The 16,727-nt window shown below is 40.6% G+C and overlaps 2 protein-coding genes across 6 annotated transcripts in view; one reads left to right on the top strand and one right to left on the bottom strand.

Annotated features, from left to right (window-relative positions):
• LOC116686371 (solute carrier family 2, facilitated glucose transporter member 4) overlaps positions 1-10,461 on the top strand; it is an 18,637-nt gene extending 8,176 nt beyond the window's left edge. Inside the window, exons 7-11 of the mRNA XM_032511371.1 lie at positions 3,672-3,859; positions 4,003-4,107; positions 7,309-7,410; positions 7,500-7,703; positions 7,803-10,461. Of these exons, the coding sequence (XP_032367262.1) occupies positions 3,672-3,859; positions 4,003-4,107; positions 7,309-7,410; positions 7,500-7,703; positions 7,803-8,027 (824 nt within the window). The 3' untranslated portion in view covers positions 8,028-10,461. The remainder of the gene's footprint in view (positions 1-3,671; positions 3,860-4,002; positions 4,108-7,308; positions 7,411-7,499; positions 7,704-7,802) is intronic.
• On the bottom strand, positions 10,044-14,540 carry LOC116686373 (Y-box-binding protein 2-A). Of its 5 annotated transcripts, none has more exons than XM_032511374.1 (10): positions 14,324-14,540; positions 13,251-13,314; positions 13,098-13,131; positions 12,937-13,026; positions 12,597-12,839; positions 11,693-11,781; positions 11,402-11,606; positions 10,788-10,919; positions 10,618-10,684; positions 10,044-10,266 (listed from the first exon to the last, which is right to left on the bottom strand). In XM_032511374.1, exons 1-9 carry the CDS (start codon positions 14,523-14,525, stop codon positions 10,649-10,651), a joined length of 1,095 nt encoding a protein of 364 aa, XP_032367265.1. In that variant the 5' UTR covers positions 14,526-14,540; the 3' UTR covers positions 10,044-10,266; positions 10,618-10,648. The 5 variants fall into 5 exon arrangements, with proteins under 5 accessions (XP_032367265.1, XP_032367266.1, XP_032367263.1 ...); XM_032511375.1 differs by having other exon boundaries at positions 10,611-10,684; XM_032511372.1 differs by having other exon boundaries at positions 10,618-10,687.
• Positions 14,541-16,727: the final 2,187 nt, after the last annotated feature.

Here is a 16,727-nt window from a genome sequence, read left to right on the forward strand (position 1 = left end):
ATCAGCCTATACGGCAAAGGAGCCCTTGAGCTGCCTATCACGAGCCTCACCGAAGAGTACAAGTGCTTTAAAGTAAGACTCCAGATGACATTGAAAGACTCCAGAGACCAGACCATCAGCAATGCTGCTCCACAACTGTTAACTGCAAGGAAATGGACACCATCCATCGCGGTGCGGCATGCTACGTCAGCCCTGAGGCATAACGACATTGTAGGGCACGTCCAGTTTGGAAGAGGAGGCCTTGGTCTTACAGTAAGTAAGCCAACTTGGCATAAAGCCTCAGCATCAGAGAGGAGGAAAATGGTGGTTGAGGAGGTGCGCCGTCAGGAGGAGGCGGGAAAGAAGCGCAAGGGCTATCTCGCTTGCCAAGCAGGGACAATGGATGAGGTGGGAAGGCCTGGAGAGGAGAAAGCTTAGCTGGAAGGAGCTTTGGGATATGGAGGCAAGTAACATCAGCTTCATTATCAGAGCCACCTATGACGTGCTCCCATCTCCAAAAAACCTCCACCAGTGGTATGGCGAGGATCCAACTTGTGCCCTCTGCCCAACTCCAGCGACTCTCAAACACATCTTGACCGGTTGTAAGACCAGCCTTACGCAAGGCCGCTACACCTGGAGGCACAATCAAGTCCTCAAGGGTCTGGCAGCAGCTCTTGAGAGCAAGAGGAATACCATCAACTCCTTGCCCCTAAGAACAACCAGTTCCATCACGGCCCCAAATTTCATTCGAAAAGGAACGGAAAAAGTCCAACCATCCTCATACCAAACCAGAAGCTGGACAACTAGCTATGGCCCGGGACTGGAAGATGCTAGTTGATATTGGCCAGCAACTAATCTTTCCACCTGAGATTGCAGTCACTACCCTTAGGCCAGATTTGGTACTTTGGTCCCCTTCACTGAAGTCTGTTTACATCATAGAACTCACAGTTCCATGGGAGAATTCAACAGAAGAGGCCTATGAACGCAAGAAACTGCGCTACACAGAACTGGCAGCAGATGCTCAACAGCGAGGATGGAAAGCGAGTATCTATCCGGTTGAAGTGGGATGCAGAGGATTCGTGGCTTCTTCCACCATCAAGCTGCTGAAAACCCTTGGGATCCATGGACAGGCTCTGCGACAGACAGTTAGATCAGTCTCTGAAGCGGCCGAGAGAAGCAGCCAGTGGATATGGATCAAGCGGAAAGACCCTAGTTGGGCTCAAAGTGCATCAATATGACCCGCTCACTGGTTCCCCCCCACCCCATACCCCACTTGAGGAGCAGGTCGCAACCTTCCAAGAGGAGGGAGAACAAGGTGCGCCTTTTAAAACAAGCTTCCTTTTTTATTTTATTTTTTTTTTTTTTTTACAAATTGGGCATGGGACACAAGCTCAGGTTTGATCACCCTGTAGCTGGCCACCTTTGATGAGGGGTGTCAGTGTTGAAAGGCCGAAACACCCCCTGATTAAAGGTACACTACTGATGATGTGTGCCCGAAATTAACATTTCCACATCTAAAATTCAGTCTCAGCCACTCCAACATCAAGGCGAACCTCATGTGCATACCATCTATTGGCACAATGGACAGTTTACCATCATGTCCCGTGTTTGATAATTCTGACTGGCTTGTTTCTATGGATTTGGCTACAATGGTTGGATCATGCTGAACATGAAGACATTTTATTGACATGTTTATTTTCATTTTGTGTTGCTGTTGAACGATTACCACAATAATATGAATCTCAAAAGAGAAGGCTGAGATGCTGAAGCAAATTTAGAGTTACTTACTTTGTGTGTTTGTTGGTTTTTAAAAAGCTGACATGAGGATGAGACAGCAAGACTGAATTCCTATTTTGGAGGTAAACTACTATTTACTATTTAAGTCTTCTACAGTCCCTGACAAAAGTCTTGTCGCTTGTGCAAATTGACCGGAAGTGCACTAACTGAATATATTCTAATCAAGATTTATTTACAAGAAATGGCTCATTTTAATCCCAACAGTGTTTGTAATAATGTTAGTGCAAAAAGAAACTGTCAAAAAGTTATTCTAATATCACAGCTTGGTAAAGCCCATTGAGTCAATTTTTGCAATGACATAAGTGTTGTGCTTGTCATATGAGCATATTCACCTGTGACTAATATGGATCAATTAGGTCTCAGGTGTGTATAAAAAACAACCCCAGTACACTAGACCTACACATCAACTGCAACTAGAATCTGCAACATGCTAGATTCACCCTGAGACTAAAGGTTTGATATAAGAGGCTGAAGACCAGATCCACTGCTGATGTGGCAGACACCTTCAATGTGTGTCAGCGTCAAGTACAGAGGAATAAAAAACATTTGAAGACACTGGAAATGTTTTGACAAGCCCAGGTCAGGCAGACCCCTCAAGACACTGCTTGAGGGACCGTTTGTTGGCTCGAAAATCCAAGGCCAGCCCATTTTCCACTGCAGCCGAGCTCCCCAGACACTGGTCCCCTGAAGTCCTGTGTTAACCAGAACGGTTTGTAGATTCTGTCTCGAAATGGCCTCCATGGTCGATCATGCCAGAAGCCAGCACTAAACAAAAGACAATTGAAAAAAGTGTGGCATTTGCCAAGGCCACACAGCCTGCTAAAAGGATGGACGCTGGAGAAGAAGTGGAAGAAAGTGGATTTTTCAGATGAATCTTCTGTTGAATACAACACAGTTGCCGCAATATTGCAGGAGACCGCATGGATCCAAGATTCACCAGAAAACAGTGAAGTTGGTGGCGAAAAAATCATGGTCTGGGGTTAACCAGTATGGGGGTGTGCGAGAGATCTGCAGGGTGGAAGGCAACATCATAGTCTCAAATACCCAGAAATCTTGCTACCTCTTATATTCCAACCATAAGAGGCCAATTCTCAGCAGGATGGTGCTCCATCGCATACTCCATCTCCACTTCAAAGTTCCTCAAGGCGAAGAAGATCAAGATGCTCCAGGATTGGCCAGCCCAGTCACCAGAAATAAACATCATTGACATATGTGGGTAGGATGAAAGAGGAAGCATGGAAGACCAAACCAAAGAAATTGATGAACTCTGGGAGGCAGCAAGACTGCTTTCCTAGCTATTCCTGATGACTTCATCAATGCATTGTATGAATCCTTGCCAAACCGCCTGGATCAGCTCATGGAAGTCATACAAGATATTAAATTTGAATCTCACAGCACCACTATTTAATTTGCTGACATATTTTAGTTTGAAGTAAATTTGTTCATTATATAGGCGCAAAACTTTGTTTGCCAAAATTTGACCTTTCTGTCTGTTTAATATAAATCTTTTTTTAGTGAAACTAATTTATTTCAGTGATTGAACATCATTGGGAGGGTTTTAGCTTTCATATGAGCTATTTCTACACCATTGATTAATTAAAAGGTCAGGTAATAGCAGGTGTTTCTACAAAATAAGCGACAAGACTTTTGTCAGGGACTGTATTTAAGCTGAGCAAAGAGCTGTACATATACATTTTTTACAGGTTTACTACTACTATCTAATCTCTTGCAGTACAGTATCTTTCTTTTTGTACTAAAGTACTCTTAGGTCACCTTATGTAGCATGTATGGGACTGTATGTACTCCAAGTGTCTAAAGGCCCTAAACAGGTTTTCATAATAATATTCTAATTGAACATACACACCTCTCACTCCTTACATGCCTTCTTTGTGCAGGCTTGAGGAGGCTGACGGGCAGGCAGGAGGTGGGCAGCATGCTGGCGGAGATGAAGGAGGAGAAGAGAAAGATGGATATGGAGAGAAAGGTGTCCATTCTGGAGCTCTTTCGCTCGCCGCTCTACCGCCAACCCATCATCATTTCTATCCTGCTGCAGCTCTCCCAGCAGCTGTCTGGGGTCAATGCAGTGAGTTTAACATTAAACATTATTATTTATAATTCTGTTGTATTAGTGCCATTTATACACCTTGCATAAAGTCTCAAAAAAGGTGAGTGAATTAGTGCAGTATAATATTAACACAATCATAATGTGTTTACCCCTCTGGTCAGATTTTCTACTACTCCACCAGTATCTTCATGAAGGCAGGAGTCCAGAGTCCAGTCTATGCCACCATTGGAGCCGGCGTGGTAAACTGTGCCTTCACTGTCGTCTCGGTCAGTAACACACCCTCATCTCGGCTTTTTGATGCCTCTCTTCCTTCTTATCAAATAATTGAATTGTAAATGTTCAATCTTTGTGAATTTATAATGAAAAAGATTACTGTCCTGTTATGTACCAAAGTGTGTTGACATGGTTATCACAGAGCAAATAAGATCGCGTGGCTGTTTTTTCTTGTGCCTGTTTCTTATGGGGCGCCGTTTGTAAAGCGGCTCGTGCTGAAAATAACAGCAACATTTTGTCACATTTAGCTTTAAATAATGTTTAAAAACCTGGTATGAAATTTGAGGGTCACTTTCTTGCACATTTACAACAATATGTCAACTTGGAAATATTTTAAATAGTTAAATCCAAAATTAAATGTACACCTAAATGTTAAAGTTAAATCTATATGCTAAATTAAATCTAAATGTAAATCTAATCTAAATGTTAAATCTAATTCTAAATCTAAATGTAAATCTAAAATATTAAATCTAAATCTAAAATGTTAAATCTAAATCTAATGTTAAATCTAAAATTAAAATCTAAATCTAAATGTAAATCTAAATCTAAATCTAAATATTAAATCTACATATTAAATCAATCTAAATGTAAATCAAATCTAAAGTTAAATCTAAATCTAAACTAAATGTTAATCTAAATATTAATCTAATCTAAAGTTAAATCTAAATCTAATTAAATGTTAATCTAAATGTGTCGGGGGAAACTAATATTTAGCAATATGCAAATTAATGTCGGTAACGGAAGTACCAAAATAAAAGCTTGAGGAGGTCAGTGTTGTTATAGTGTCAATAAACGAATAAAAATCATCTCATGGGATATATGGACTCTCTTACTGGATAACCGTGAAAATAACTACCTAAATAATAACACAGTTGGGGAAAACTGTATTTGAAGAGTACTTTGAGGTTTTGTGTCACTTTTATGAATGGTGTGGGAATTATAGCCACAGCCAGCCAGGGGGGGCTCAATTTGACTGGTCTGTCACGTTGCTTGCATTAAGGTCAGCAAGAGCCTATCCCCGCCGCCCCGACAAGGCACCGACAGACACTGCGAAATGTCCAACGATCCGCGTTAGCCGAGAACACGGCAGAGCGTCCGGTGGCTCAACAAACTATTCAACAGCGACAGCAACAGCCTCAGGGCCACCTCGGTAAGCATGTTTTTCAAAATCACGGAGCTAGCAACCCTGTTGTCAAGGCTAACTTAACTAAACTAGTAACGGTAGCTAGCCAGTAGAGATTGCTACTACCTTGACACACAGACAATGCTAGCTCCGTGATTGGAAAACATGCTTACCGAGGTGGCCTGCGGTGGCCCGAGGCTGTCGCTGTTTAATAAGTGATAAGTGATAGGCTCTTGCTGACCTTAATGCAATCGAACATGACAGACCAGTCAAAGGAGCCCCCCCCCCCTTGAACTTGACTTTTGAATGTCATTTATGAATGGTGTGGGAATTATAGCCACTATAGCCAGCCAAGAGGGGGGGCTCACTTTGACTGGTCTGTCATGTTCGATTGCATTAAGGTCAGCAAGCCTATCCCGCCCGCCCCGACAAGGCACGGTACTTTGGCCATGGTCACTCTGCGAAATGTCTAACGAATCAGCGTTAGCCGAGAACATCGGCAGAGCCGTCCTGGGGCTGTACAAACTTAAACGCAACAGCGACAGCCTCGGGCCACGCAGGCCACCTCGGTAAGCATGTTTCCAAATCAGGAGCTAGCATTGTCTTGTTTGTCAAGGTAGTAGCAAATCTCTACTGGCTAGCTACCGTTAGCTAGTTAGTAAGTTAGCCTTGACAACAGGTTGCTAGCTCCGTGATTTGAAAACATGCTTACCGAGGTGGCCCTGAGGCTGTTGCTGTCGCTGTTGAATAGTTTGTTGAGACAGGGACGGCTCTGCCGATGTTCTCGGCTAACGCGGATTCGTTGGACATTTCGCAGTGTCTTGTCGGTGCCTTGTCGGGGGCGGGCGGGGATAGGCTCTGTGACCTAATGCAAGCGAACGTGACAGACCAGTCAAAGTGAGCCCCCCGCTGGCTGGCTGTGGCTAAATTCCACACCATTCATAAAAGTGACACTAAAAACTCAAAGTACTCTTCAAATACAGTTTTCCCCAACTGTGTTATATTTTAGGTAGTTATTTTCACGGTTTACCAAGTTCAAGAGTCCATATATCCCAATGAGAGGATTTTTATTCGTTATTTGACACTATAAACATACACTGACCTCCTAAGCTTTTATTGGTACTTCGGTTACCGACATTAATTGCATATAGCTAAATATTTAGTTCACCCGAACATTTAGATTAACTTTAGATTAGATTTAGTTTAACATTAGATTGATAATTAGATTTAACATTGATTAGATTTAGATTGAACATTTAGATTTGATTAACATTTAGATTTAGATTTAATATTTAGATTTAACATTTAGATTTAGATTAATATTAGATTAACATTTAGATTTAATTAGATTTAACATTTAGATTTAGATTTAATATTAGATGTAAATTGATTAGATTTAAATTTAGATTTAGATTTACATTAGATTAACATTAGATTTAGATTTAGATTTTAAGATTTAGATTAGATTTAAACATTTAGATTTAGATTTAGCATATAGATTTAACATTTACATTTAGGTGTAACATTTATATTGGATTTAAACTATTTAAAATATTTCCAAGTTGACAAATATTGTGTAAATGTTGCAAGAAAGTGACCCTCAAAATTTCATACCAGGTTTTAAACATTATTTAAAGTAATGTGACAAAATGTTGCTGTTATTTTCAGCACGAGCCGCTTTACAAACGGCGCCCCATAGTTTCTTAGACGTTCCTGCATCCAATTAGGTCAAGTCTGGTTTAGCAGGTCAAGATATTTTTTCATTAAACGGATCAAAAAGCGTGATTTACTAGTCACACTTGTTGCATGACTCTTTGGATGGCAATGTTGGTCAGTCCACAAATGTTTTAACTGACCTACTGACTTTGGTGCTCCAAAATTATCACTGTTCAACCTCAGTGCTCCTAGCAGTACTGTAGAATCTTGCTTGTTTTGACATATTTGTCATATTTCTGTACAAACTAGGTGCACAGACAATCTTACCAACTACAGTAGAATATGTAAATTTTACCTCAAAGTACTTACTGAGGATGACAACCTCTCCATTACTACATTTTCTTCTTATTAACAGCTCTTCCTCATAGAAAGGATGGGTCGACGGACGCTCCACATGCTGGGACTTGGTGGGATGTGCATCTGTGCCATCATCATGACCACAGCTCTTGCTTTGTTGGTCAGTTTCTTAAAGATGCAAGTGTCCTGGAAGTTCATGGATGTTTTCTCTACAAACCCCTGAACGCTTTTTTTCCTCCCACCTGATAGGACAGTGTCCCATGGATGAGCTACATCAGCATGCTGTCGATCTTTGGCTTTGTGGCCTTCTTTGAGATCGGTCCGGGTCCCATCCCTTGGTTCTATGTAGCTGAGCTGTTCTCTCAGGGTCCGAGGCCGGCTGCCATGGCTGTGGCTGGCTTCTCCAACTGGACTGCTAACTTCATCATCGGCATGTGCTTCCAATATGTTGCTGTGAGTTTTTCTTACCTTGAATAGATGTGGATGTCCAACAAAAATGTCCATAAAACGTCTAATATGTTTTAATTTGGACTTTTTCTCATCTATCCCCAGGACCTGTGTGGGCCATACGTCTTCCTGATCTTTGCAGCACTCCTCCTCTTCTTCCTCATTTTCACATTCTTCAGGGTGCCAGAGACGCGGGGAAAAACCTTTGACCAGATCGCCGCAAATTTCGATCTGCACTCTACAGCAGGAATGATGGATATGGATATGGACATGGACCTGGACAAGCCCAGCACCGAGCTGGACTACTTGGGGGAGGAAAGCATCAACTGAAGGTCCCCTGCCTGAAGAGAAATGGGACTGCGTACAGCTTGGGATGAACTGTGTGAGCCTGACTCCAAACTTTATTTTCTGACATGTATATTGAGGTCAATTGATGTATTCATATAGATTGCGGTGCCAAAGCAGCGTTAAAGGTATCTGACAATTTAGGTGTTTTGGAATTGTCCTTTGCTGGTACCACTGCAATATGAGGTTATGAATTGAGTCTTGACAGAGGCCAAAAACCTGTGGATTAAAAGTTGACTACTGTAGTTTCAAGGAATAACATGCACATCAGAACAAAGTGTCTGGACTGTTGAGGCATTGACTGCCCATGTGGTAGGATATTATTCCATGGTGATACACTTGGTGACATATTGAAAGACAGAGGTGGAGACTTTAGAATTCCTGCACTTTATCTACAAAGACCTCAAGTTTTCAGTTTGGAGGTAAACCCACCCCAAAGAACTAGGATTTACAGCCATAGAGCCAGGTTTGCTTGCATATTTTGTACTAACGCTGGGAACGCTTACCATTTAGCTCCAATATAGGATCATGGTCTGAAAATTGTAGTTGTAATGGGTCTAACTGGTTAAGATTTAAAACCTAAAGCCCCTTTCTATTATACAGTAACATGGACTGGGTTAAAAAAAAATACTTTATTGGTACAAACTGAAAATTTTCCATGATGACAAGTATTGAAACATTGAATAACAAAAAGGTGGTCAGAAATCTGGTTTTATTCTTGATCAGTTTTAGATTAAAATTCTAATTTTGCCAATTTAGAGGCAAGATTCATGTGCAGCTGCATGAGTTTAGACAACATTTAACATTTGGGACATTTAAGTTTTAAAACTCAGGTATTGGATCAGTATAGAAATATTTCATAAAGTACCCAGCCCTAACATGTCAGTGGTTTAAGGGTTCCTATTTTAAAACAGCCAGGCTTTAATTTTTAGAAAGAACCTGTCTTCATTGCCAAACTGGGCTTTCATTCACATAGTTGTTCCCAGCTTAAACTCAGGCAAAGGGCCATCACGACGTACATTTCCCATGAGAAACTCATTGCACAACCTGCAGAAATGCTTGGTTAAAAAGAAACTAAATCTATTTTAGTACTTTATGTACAGTGTGTTATTCAAAAAGTAAAAAAAAAAAATGAAGGTACAAGGGTCTAAAAGTTCAATTCTTCATGCACTCCAGTGTTTGGTTTTGTAAACAAGACTTCTACATGAGAGCAAGATGTGCAATCAAAAAGGCTGCCTATAAAGACTAGATATTGTAATTTTTTTTTTTTTTATTTAAACACAAGCATCATGTTTGTGCATTTTTCTTCTTTCATGTGTGCTGTTTGCTGTCCAGGCTTTAATGGTGTGTATCACTTCCTTCTGATGATTTGTATTGAGGTTGTTCAGAGAGGACCTGTCATTTGTATAGAGTGAATAATGATGTTGTGAGTAAAGAATCCAAGTACTGTAAATAATGTTACTGAAAGCCCCTGTGAAGGCCTCCCTTTATTTCTAAAATATGACTTAGCAATTGTTCTGCAATTATGACTTAATTGGGAAATCCAATTTTAATATCAAATACAGTTAAAGAATCTTGTAATCTGCACCCATCATCGTAAGACAATAAAAACTGTATCCTGAGATTTGCAAACATGATTTATTAGCATTTTAACTACTGACATTGCACATAATCCCCTCCAAAAGAAAAGCACACACACAAGTAAAAAAAAAAAAAAATAAGTTTTTCAATCTATCCTTAACCGAGGAGTAAAGGGAGTAGTATGTTTTAAGAATTGAGGTGGTAACAGAACTAAACTGACTCCCATAATGCACCACCAACCTCAAACCTGCTTGGTTTTCCCTTCAACCAAATTTAAAACAAGTTAAATAAAAATCAAGGCTGGTTCCTCAATAAACTACTTGATGTGTCCCATTTAGGCAATTAAAGAAAAGATCATTTTCAAAGGGGGGTTGGAATAACTGGGCTACCAAGCAGATTGTCCATTCTTTCCCTTTTTTGTTTTTAAAGATGTATAAACTTCTAAATATGTACCCACTTGTATTCCCTATTTCCCTAGCTCATCCCAAACATCATTGTCTAGAAAGGACAACACAAGACAAGATGAGATGAGGGGGCCTGAGGGATGATAGCGACACAGGGTGGGTTGGAGGATAGGGCAAATGCAGGGAGGGGAGAGCAGTGCATGTGTTCTGAAATAGATCCAGCCCTCCAACCCTAGGACCTATGAAAACAAAAATAAAGATGCAAGGGAGACACACAGGAAATGAGAGAAAGACAGTACAGAAACAAAGAGTGAAAACACAAAATTCACCTGACTATAAAACAATGATTGTATTAACCTGACCTCCAGGGTCAGAGCTCAGGTTTCACTCTGAATTGTTCACTGAATAAAACAAAAACCTTAAAGACTCCTCATTAATATCTTCCCACCCCTTTATCATTCCACCTTAAATCCAACTACAGGAATACTATAAACAGCCTGTTAGTGCCTGTCATCTTGCCCTCTGTAAAAGATGCGACAAGTGCAACCCTACACCCTTCTGCCCCCCACCCTGCCTGACCCACCTCTTACCAAGGGTCACGAGACTGTCCTCTCACTAACGTCACTCTGCTGGTGCTGGGACTGTTGTGGCAGCTGCCTGCTGTGGGGAAGGAGACAGTGGAGATATTTGTGTCAACACAACACCAGTGATTATACAGATAAGCAATGGGGTAAAAAATTAACAAAAAGGAAGTGGTTACCTCGGGGGATTTCGCCGTTTTAGGAGAGGTTTTGGGGGAGGCCTTTGGAGATTTTGATGTGGTTTTAAGGTCAGCTGGTTTGGAGGTCTGTGGGGGGGTACCAGGCTCTGATGCAGACTTCTCTGTATCATTCTCAATGTGTAAAAGTACCAAAAAAAATTGTGTTAAGCATGCTATAACAGTAAACACAAAATGTCTGTTTCCAACAAAAAAAAAACTTTCTACCTGTAAACTAGTGACAATGCAAATAAAAAGGTATGCACCTTAAACCAAAGGGACACTACAGATGCTTCTTTTGTTGGAAACCAAAAGTGACGCCCCATCAGCCCATTTTGTACAATGCTGCACTGTCAGCTCTGATCCATATCTTCAGTTTCCCTACATCAAACCCTTGACATCACATCTTGTTTCAGTACAACTTTGTTGGACTTGAAAGTTGAAGAGCTTTTATTATGTAATCTGTCTCCAAAAAAACCCCTCAAAATGTAAGTTCTTACTTGTTCCATATAGATATTCTGCACTTGGGAGTCTTTAGTTGTTTTGGGGCCCAGTAGCTCAATTGTCAGTTTCAGTAACATATACAATTTACAGACCATAAATGATAAATATTTCACCTTTGAGGTAGAGGACTCAGAGTTCTTTTGCCTGCGCCGTCTAGACTGACGACGTTGTGGTTTCTGGCCCTCAGCTCCTTCTCCGTTGGTCTGGGGGCTCTCAGAGGCCTCTGTCTGCTTCACTTCGCCTTGCTCCTGGCTCTCTTCCGTAGCAGCCTGCTGACCCTCTGCAGCCTGCTCAGGAGGCGGGCGAGGACGGAACGGTCTGGGAAAGGAAGTGGTAAAATCAGCTTTGCAGTTCTGTAATTCCAAAGCAGAAAAATGAAAACAGATTATAGGCAGTGTTGGCACCTGCGGTATGGGCGCCAGAATCTGCGCTGTGGCAGTCGCGGTGTTTGGTCCCCATCTGCCACTCCGTTCTTTTGCTCTCCAGCCTCAACCTGACAGATCAAGCAGACAAAACCTCAGAACAGTTCCATCTTCAACCTATTACTTTCAAGAGATTCTTCCTATTTTAAAACTTTGCAAAGCTTCAAAATTAAAAAAAAGTTTTCCAATGTTTAAATCTCAAAATAACCACTATTCCCATAGTTTACTTGTGGAGCAACTTTAGTTCTTAAAAATACAAGATTTACATTCTTTGAACTCTGGGTTGTATACATAAAGCTCTAGTTATTTTCTATAGGGCTTTTATTATTATAATAATAATAATAATAATAAAAAAAGAATACTCCGTAAAGACAAACAGTAAAAGCAGGAACAAAAATAGGGGTTTTCAATTCAGAAAATTTCACGATTGAATTCAGATTTTTAGGCTCACGATTCGATTTTTATTCAAAAACAATTCTCAATTAAAAAACACGATTCACAGCATGTAAATGTAGTTACTTTTTCCCCATGTATGTATGTATGTATGTATGTATGTATGTATGTATGTATGTATGTATATCCATATTATTCGTGTGGATTGGTTTGTTACTTGAACATCCTGTTATGATATATGTGTATGTTGTGTGTGATGTCTGTAAGCTAATGGGTCCTTGAATTTCCCATTGGCGATCAATAAAGTATATATATCTATCATGTGATTGCAGTAGAATACAATAAAAACATTTTTCAAAATATGAATAGATTTTTGGAATTGTATGAATCGATTTTGAATCGTGATTCAAATTGATTCTTTTGCACACCCCTAGAAAAAAAAAAAGAAAATACAATGCTTCCCCTTGTGGCCAATCCTTGTGCTTCAGCTTACATCTTGCGCTTCCTGCCGTGGTCTGCGGGGCCTACGCCGGCGCTGCGGAGGTCTTGCTCCATCATTCTCTCCTGACCCCTCGCCCTCCACAGCAGAGGACTGGCCATCAGCTGGTTTGCTCTCGTCACCAGGCCCCGGGCTGCGAGGGAAGAACCGTCGACGGAAGCGGCGTTTGTTGGGTGCGTAACGACTGCCTTTGACTGGAACACCGCCTGGCCCAGTTACATTGGCTGCTTCCGAGCCCTGAGGGACACCGAAGAGGGGCAGGAATGGGAAATGTTAAATCAGAACTTAAACATCTGTGGCAGTGCCACACCATTAAATAGTTTCCAATTCTCACCTTGGCGGCTTCAATCACATCAAACTCTACAACCTCCCCGTCTCCAACACTGCGCAGGAATTTCCTAGGATTGTTCTTCTTGATCGCAGTCTGAGGAGAAACGTTGAACATTAAAGACACATCAACCCAGAAAAACATTAAGAAAATGCACTTTGTCTTACCTGATGGACAAACACATCTTCTTTGGTATCATTCCTGTGAGAAATTAAACTTGAGTACTAGTTCTGAAAAAACAAATATACACTAAAAAAATAAAAATTGTAATGATGCAAGTAATACAAATATCCCAAAGTTGTGTGGAGGGAACGCAGTACCTGTTTATGAAGCCATAGCCATTACGCACATTGAACCACTTCACAGTTCCTTGGACCAAGGTGGCTACAATAACAGGTAGCACATGATTAAATGCGTCCCCCAGTGACATTTCACATAAGGTGCATTGTTATACAGCCATTCAAAAGGAGCAAAATACTGACTGTTATCTTGCTTGTATCAATGGCAGCCTTAACTTACATAAAGAAATGGGAGCTCTGTGTGTCAATCATTAACAGCAAGACTTTGAAACCAGGTCTGCACTAGGTCACGCGGGAGGGGGCAGCTAAACAACAAGGGTACATTTCGCATCTCAAAGATGGTCATGACAATCTAAATACATTACCCTCACGAGGACAAGCGGTTAACGGTTGCCCTGCCAATTCACCTACACGCATTTAAACTGGAACGTTAGCTTCTCAGTGAAATGATTTGCACCTGTGAGGGCGCGCGGGCACCTCCGAGTCGGACCGCGCGACCGCTGATAAAAGGAGGAAATTTAAGTCACGTGTTCACAATGTTAGACACTTAAAAAACAAATTAAAATGGATTCATTTTGTTTTGCTTATTAGTGCAGAAGACAAAAAGACGATAAATGTGCTGAAAGAACCTTCTTTACTTTTTGTAACAGTTTAAGGGGGGGGGGACCAGACAAGTGACCCAGTTTTTGGGTTGACTATGACTTAAATTAGGCCTGCCGTTCCTACATCTGCCAATCAAAGATACTCTTGAGATGGCATTTGGTTTCCTCCGTGGAGGTTTTGACTTAATTGGTAAAGTCAGTTGCTTCCCACAAAACCCGTGCGTGAAACTCCGCACACGTGTTGCTCCAAATATCAAAAAAATGACTGAAAGATTGACAGTTATTGGTCGATTTAGCTTACGTGGTACCGCAGAAGTTTGTTTTTTTTCATTAGTGGGACCACAACGCAAACAATATCCTTGCAACAACATAAATCTGTTTACCTCAATCCTATCCATAAAGCGCACATGGATTCAAACTAAAGTTGGTAGTTTGAAATATTCCTGGACTATTCCCCCCCAGGTTTGTAGCATAAACAGTCTCTACACCCACCTATGACTTTCCTCTCTGGCTGTGGCTCGTCTTCCACAGGTGCCGATGGTGGAGCGCTCTGCGCCTCAGCGTCGGTCATGCTCGCTGTCGGTTTGCTACTCACTCCGGAGTCCCCTCCCTCTTGTTCTTCCCGAAACCTTTCTTCTTCGTCGTCTTCTTCTTCTTCTTCTTTGAGGATTTCTGGCAGCTGGCATCGTTGCATTACTGCCTCCTTCAGGATTTAGACATCCTCAAAGTCGTGTAATTACTCCAGTAGCTCTCACAAAACCCAATATTTCTACTCCTCACACTGTCCAACATTTTAACCCTCATGTTGTCCTCGGGTCAAATTGACCCGTTTTCCTACATCAATGTTCTTTTTAACTACCCAATTGTAATTACCCAAATCTCCACTTTCATTAATTTTGGGGGGTCTTATTCAATTTTATAGCATTTAAAAAAAGTGGTTTAGAAATAGTATTGAGTAAAAGTTGACACATTCCAGTCTGTCATTATCCAAGAACATACGTTCCTTTAATTTAATTTTAAATAATTCCTAATTTCTGCTTTTCTAACTCAAACATTAGGCATAATTTCCTATAAACGAGGTTTGTTGACCATAAAATCCCCAAAATAAATGTGAAACTAAAGTTAATAAGTTAGTGTTAAGTTGTGTTGAAAAGTGTTGAATTTTCAATGTTGAAGGGAAGACAACACGAGGGTTATTACACCATGACTTCTACCGGACCTGCGTTGAAAAGTGTACTTAGGTAAACAAAATCTTCTCATTGTATTTGTCAGCAACATGTATCAAAAGTTAGTTTGCCACTAAATTACATTATTTTATATGAATGTGGTTGAACTAGGCCTACTTTAGATACAGTGGTTCTTAACCCATGGGTAGGGCCCTTCCAAAGGGTCACAAGACAAATCCAGGGAGTTGTGAGATGATTTATGGAGTATAGACAATAATTCCCAAAGTTCTGCTACACAATCTCTACTTTTGGGGATATATTGTAGTGTTTGACCTCTTTCTTTGAAATGAAACCATCTCAGAAGTTTAGAGGTGAAATGTCCCTTTGGTGAAACTGCCAAGAACTCAAAAACATCTGGAATGTGACCAGGGAAGTATAAAGGATGGAAACTTGTTGGGTGGGTTTATCAGAAAAATACTGTCTTTAAGGAAAGCCTTGCTCTAACATGATGCATTTAGGTCATATGGTTATGAGGATGATGGATGGGATTTCTTTCATTCACAGTCTCACATGATGTGTTAATTATCTGCTATTATTACTGAGAAGAAAGAGAGAAAGAGAAAGAATTTTCCTTTTGGAGTAACGATAACTATGCTTTTAACTACAGCCCTTAGCACATAGGTCATAGGACTCCAGTTTCACAGCACTAAATTTAACCCAGCAGCTCTAAGGACTGCCAAGTTCAACGTAACCATTCGCTGTGCACAGAAACCACAGGGATCTGGACAGAAAAAAGACTCTAATTAGAACTGTGATTATTACTATAGCAGAGGGAATTACAGCCAGCAGAGGAGCACACTGACAGGATGACAGCACTAATGCTGTGCATTTAGAAAAATGCAGGGTAAATTACAAGAAAAACACTTGCATCCTGTTTATTGAGCTTGTGTTTGGTGAATGTGAAAAGTCCAGAATACACCCTAAGCCATGTTCTGTAGTTTCAGTACACTGCATCTGGATAAGAAATGTTTTAAAACATCAATATCCAAGTAAAGGCACTATCTGTTTGTTCCAGATGAAATACGGCAGGAAAGCCCAGCTTGCCATTTTTTATTTTTATTTTGATGAACTGATATAACTTCCTTTTTTTGTTTAAACATGCGTAAAGATGCGTGGCTAAGATCAGTGCAAACATGTGTCGTGGCATCTAGCCTACGTTGCTCCATGGGAAGTATATAAATCCCATAGACATAAATCCGACTGGTCCCTGCAAAACGACGCATGCGCAGAACATACCAAATAGCCGAGGTTTGTTTCATGGGCATTGGATGAGAGCAGCATCAAATCAAAGCCACTGTAAATTAGGGAAGAGAAGAGCGGAAAAGTTGAACTGGACCTTCAGTGTAAGAGGGTATCATTATGTAGGTTTGTTATAAGTATTTTTCACATTTTAGTTTTTGGCATGATAATACATTAAACGGATGCTTATTAGCACCAACTAACAAACAACATAATTTTCCAAATTATAGTTTATCTCTCACAACGTGTTCCAATCAACCTCTTGTTTTGAACAAAAACAAGCCTAAAAGGGTTTGTCCAAATTAAAACGACAATAGCTCCTGAACTACCTAATGCATACTTAAATTAACATGAATAAACAGCTTTTAAGGTTTCTGGTGAAAATCTCAGACATATGCAGTAATGCACAATCATTCAAATCCTTTATATGC

Source organism: Etheostoma spectabile, unplaced genomic scaffold (assembly GCF_008692095.1).
Source record: "Etheostoma spectabile isolate EspeVRDwgs_2016 unplaced genomic scaffold, UIUC_Espe_1.0 scaffold352, whole genome shotgun sequence".
In the NCBI taxonomy this organism is placed as follows: Eukaryota; Metazoa; Chordata; class Actinopteri; order Perciformes; family Percidae; genus Etheostoma; species Etheostoma spectabile.

What these genes read in the sequence shown, in the direction of transcription:
- LOC116686373 (XM_032511372.1), bottom strand. Translation starts at nt 14,525, where the DNA reads ATGCAACGATGCCAGCTGCCAGAAATCCTCAAAGAAGAAGAAGAAGAA. An exon ending in AAGATGTGTTTGTCCATCAG is followed by an intron (nt 13,027 to 13,097) that starts GTAAGACAAAGT and finishes GTTTCTCCTCAG; the next exon opens with ACTGCGATCAAGAAGAACAA. An exon ending in ATGTGATTGAAGCCGCCAAG is followed by an intron (nt 12,840 to 12,936) that starts GTGAGAATTGGA and finishes GGTGTCCCTCAG; the next exon opens with GGCTCGGAAGCAGCCAATGT.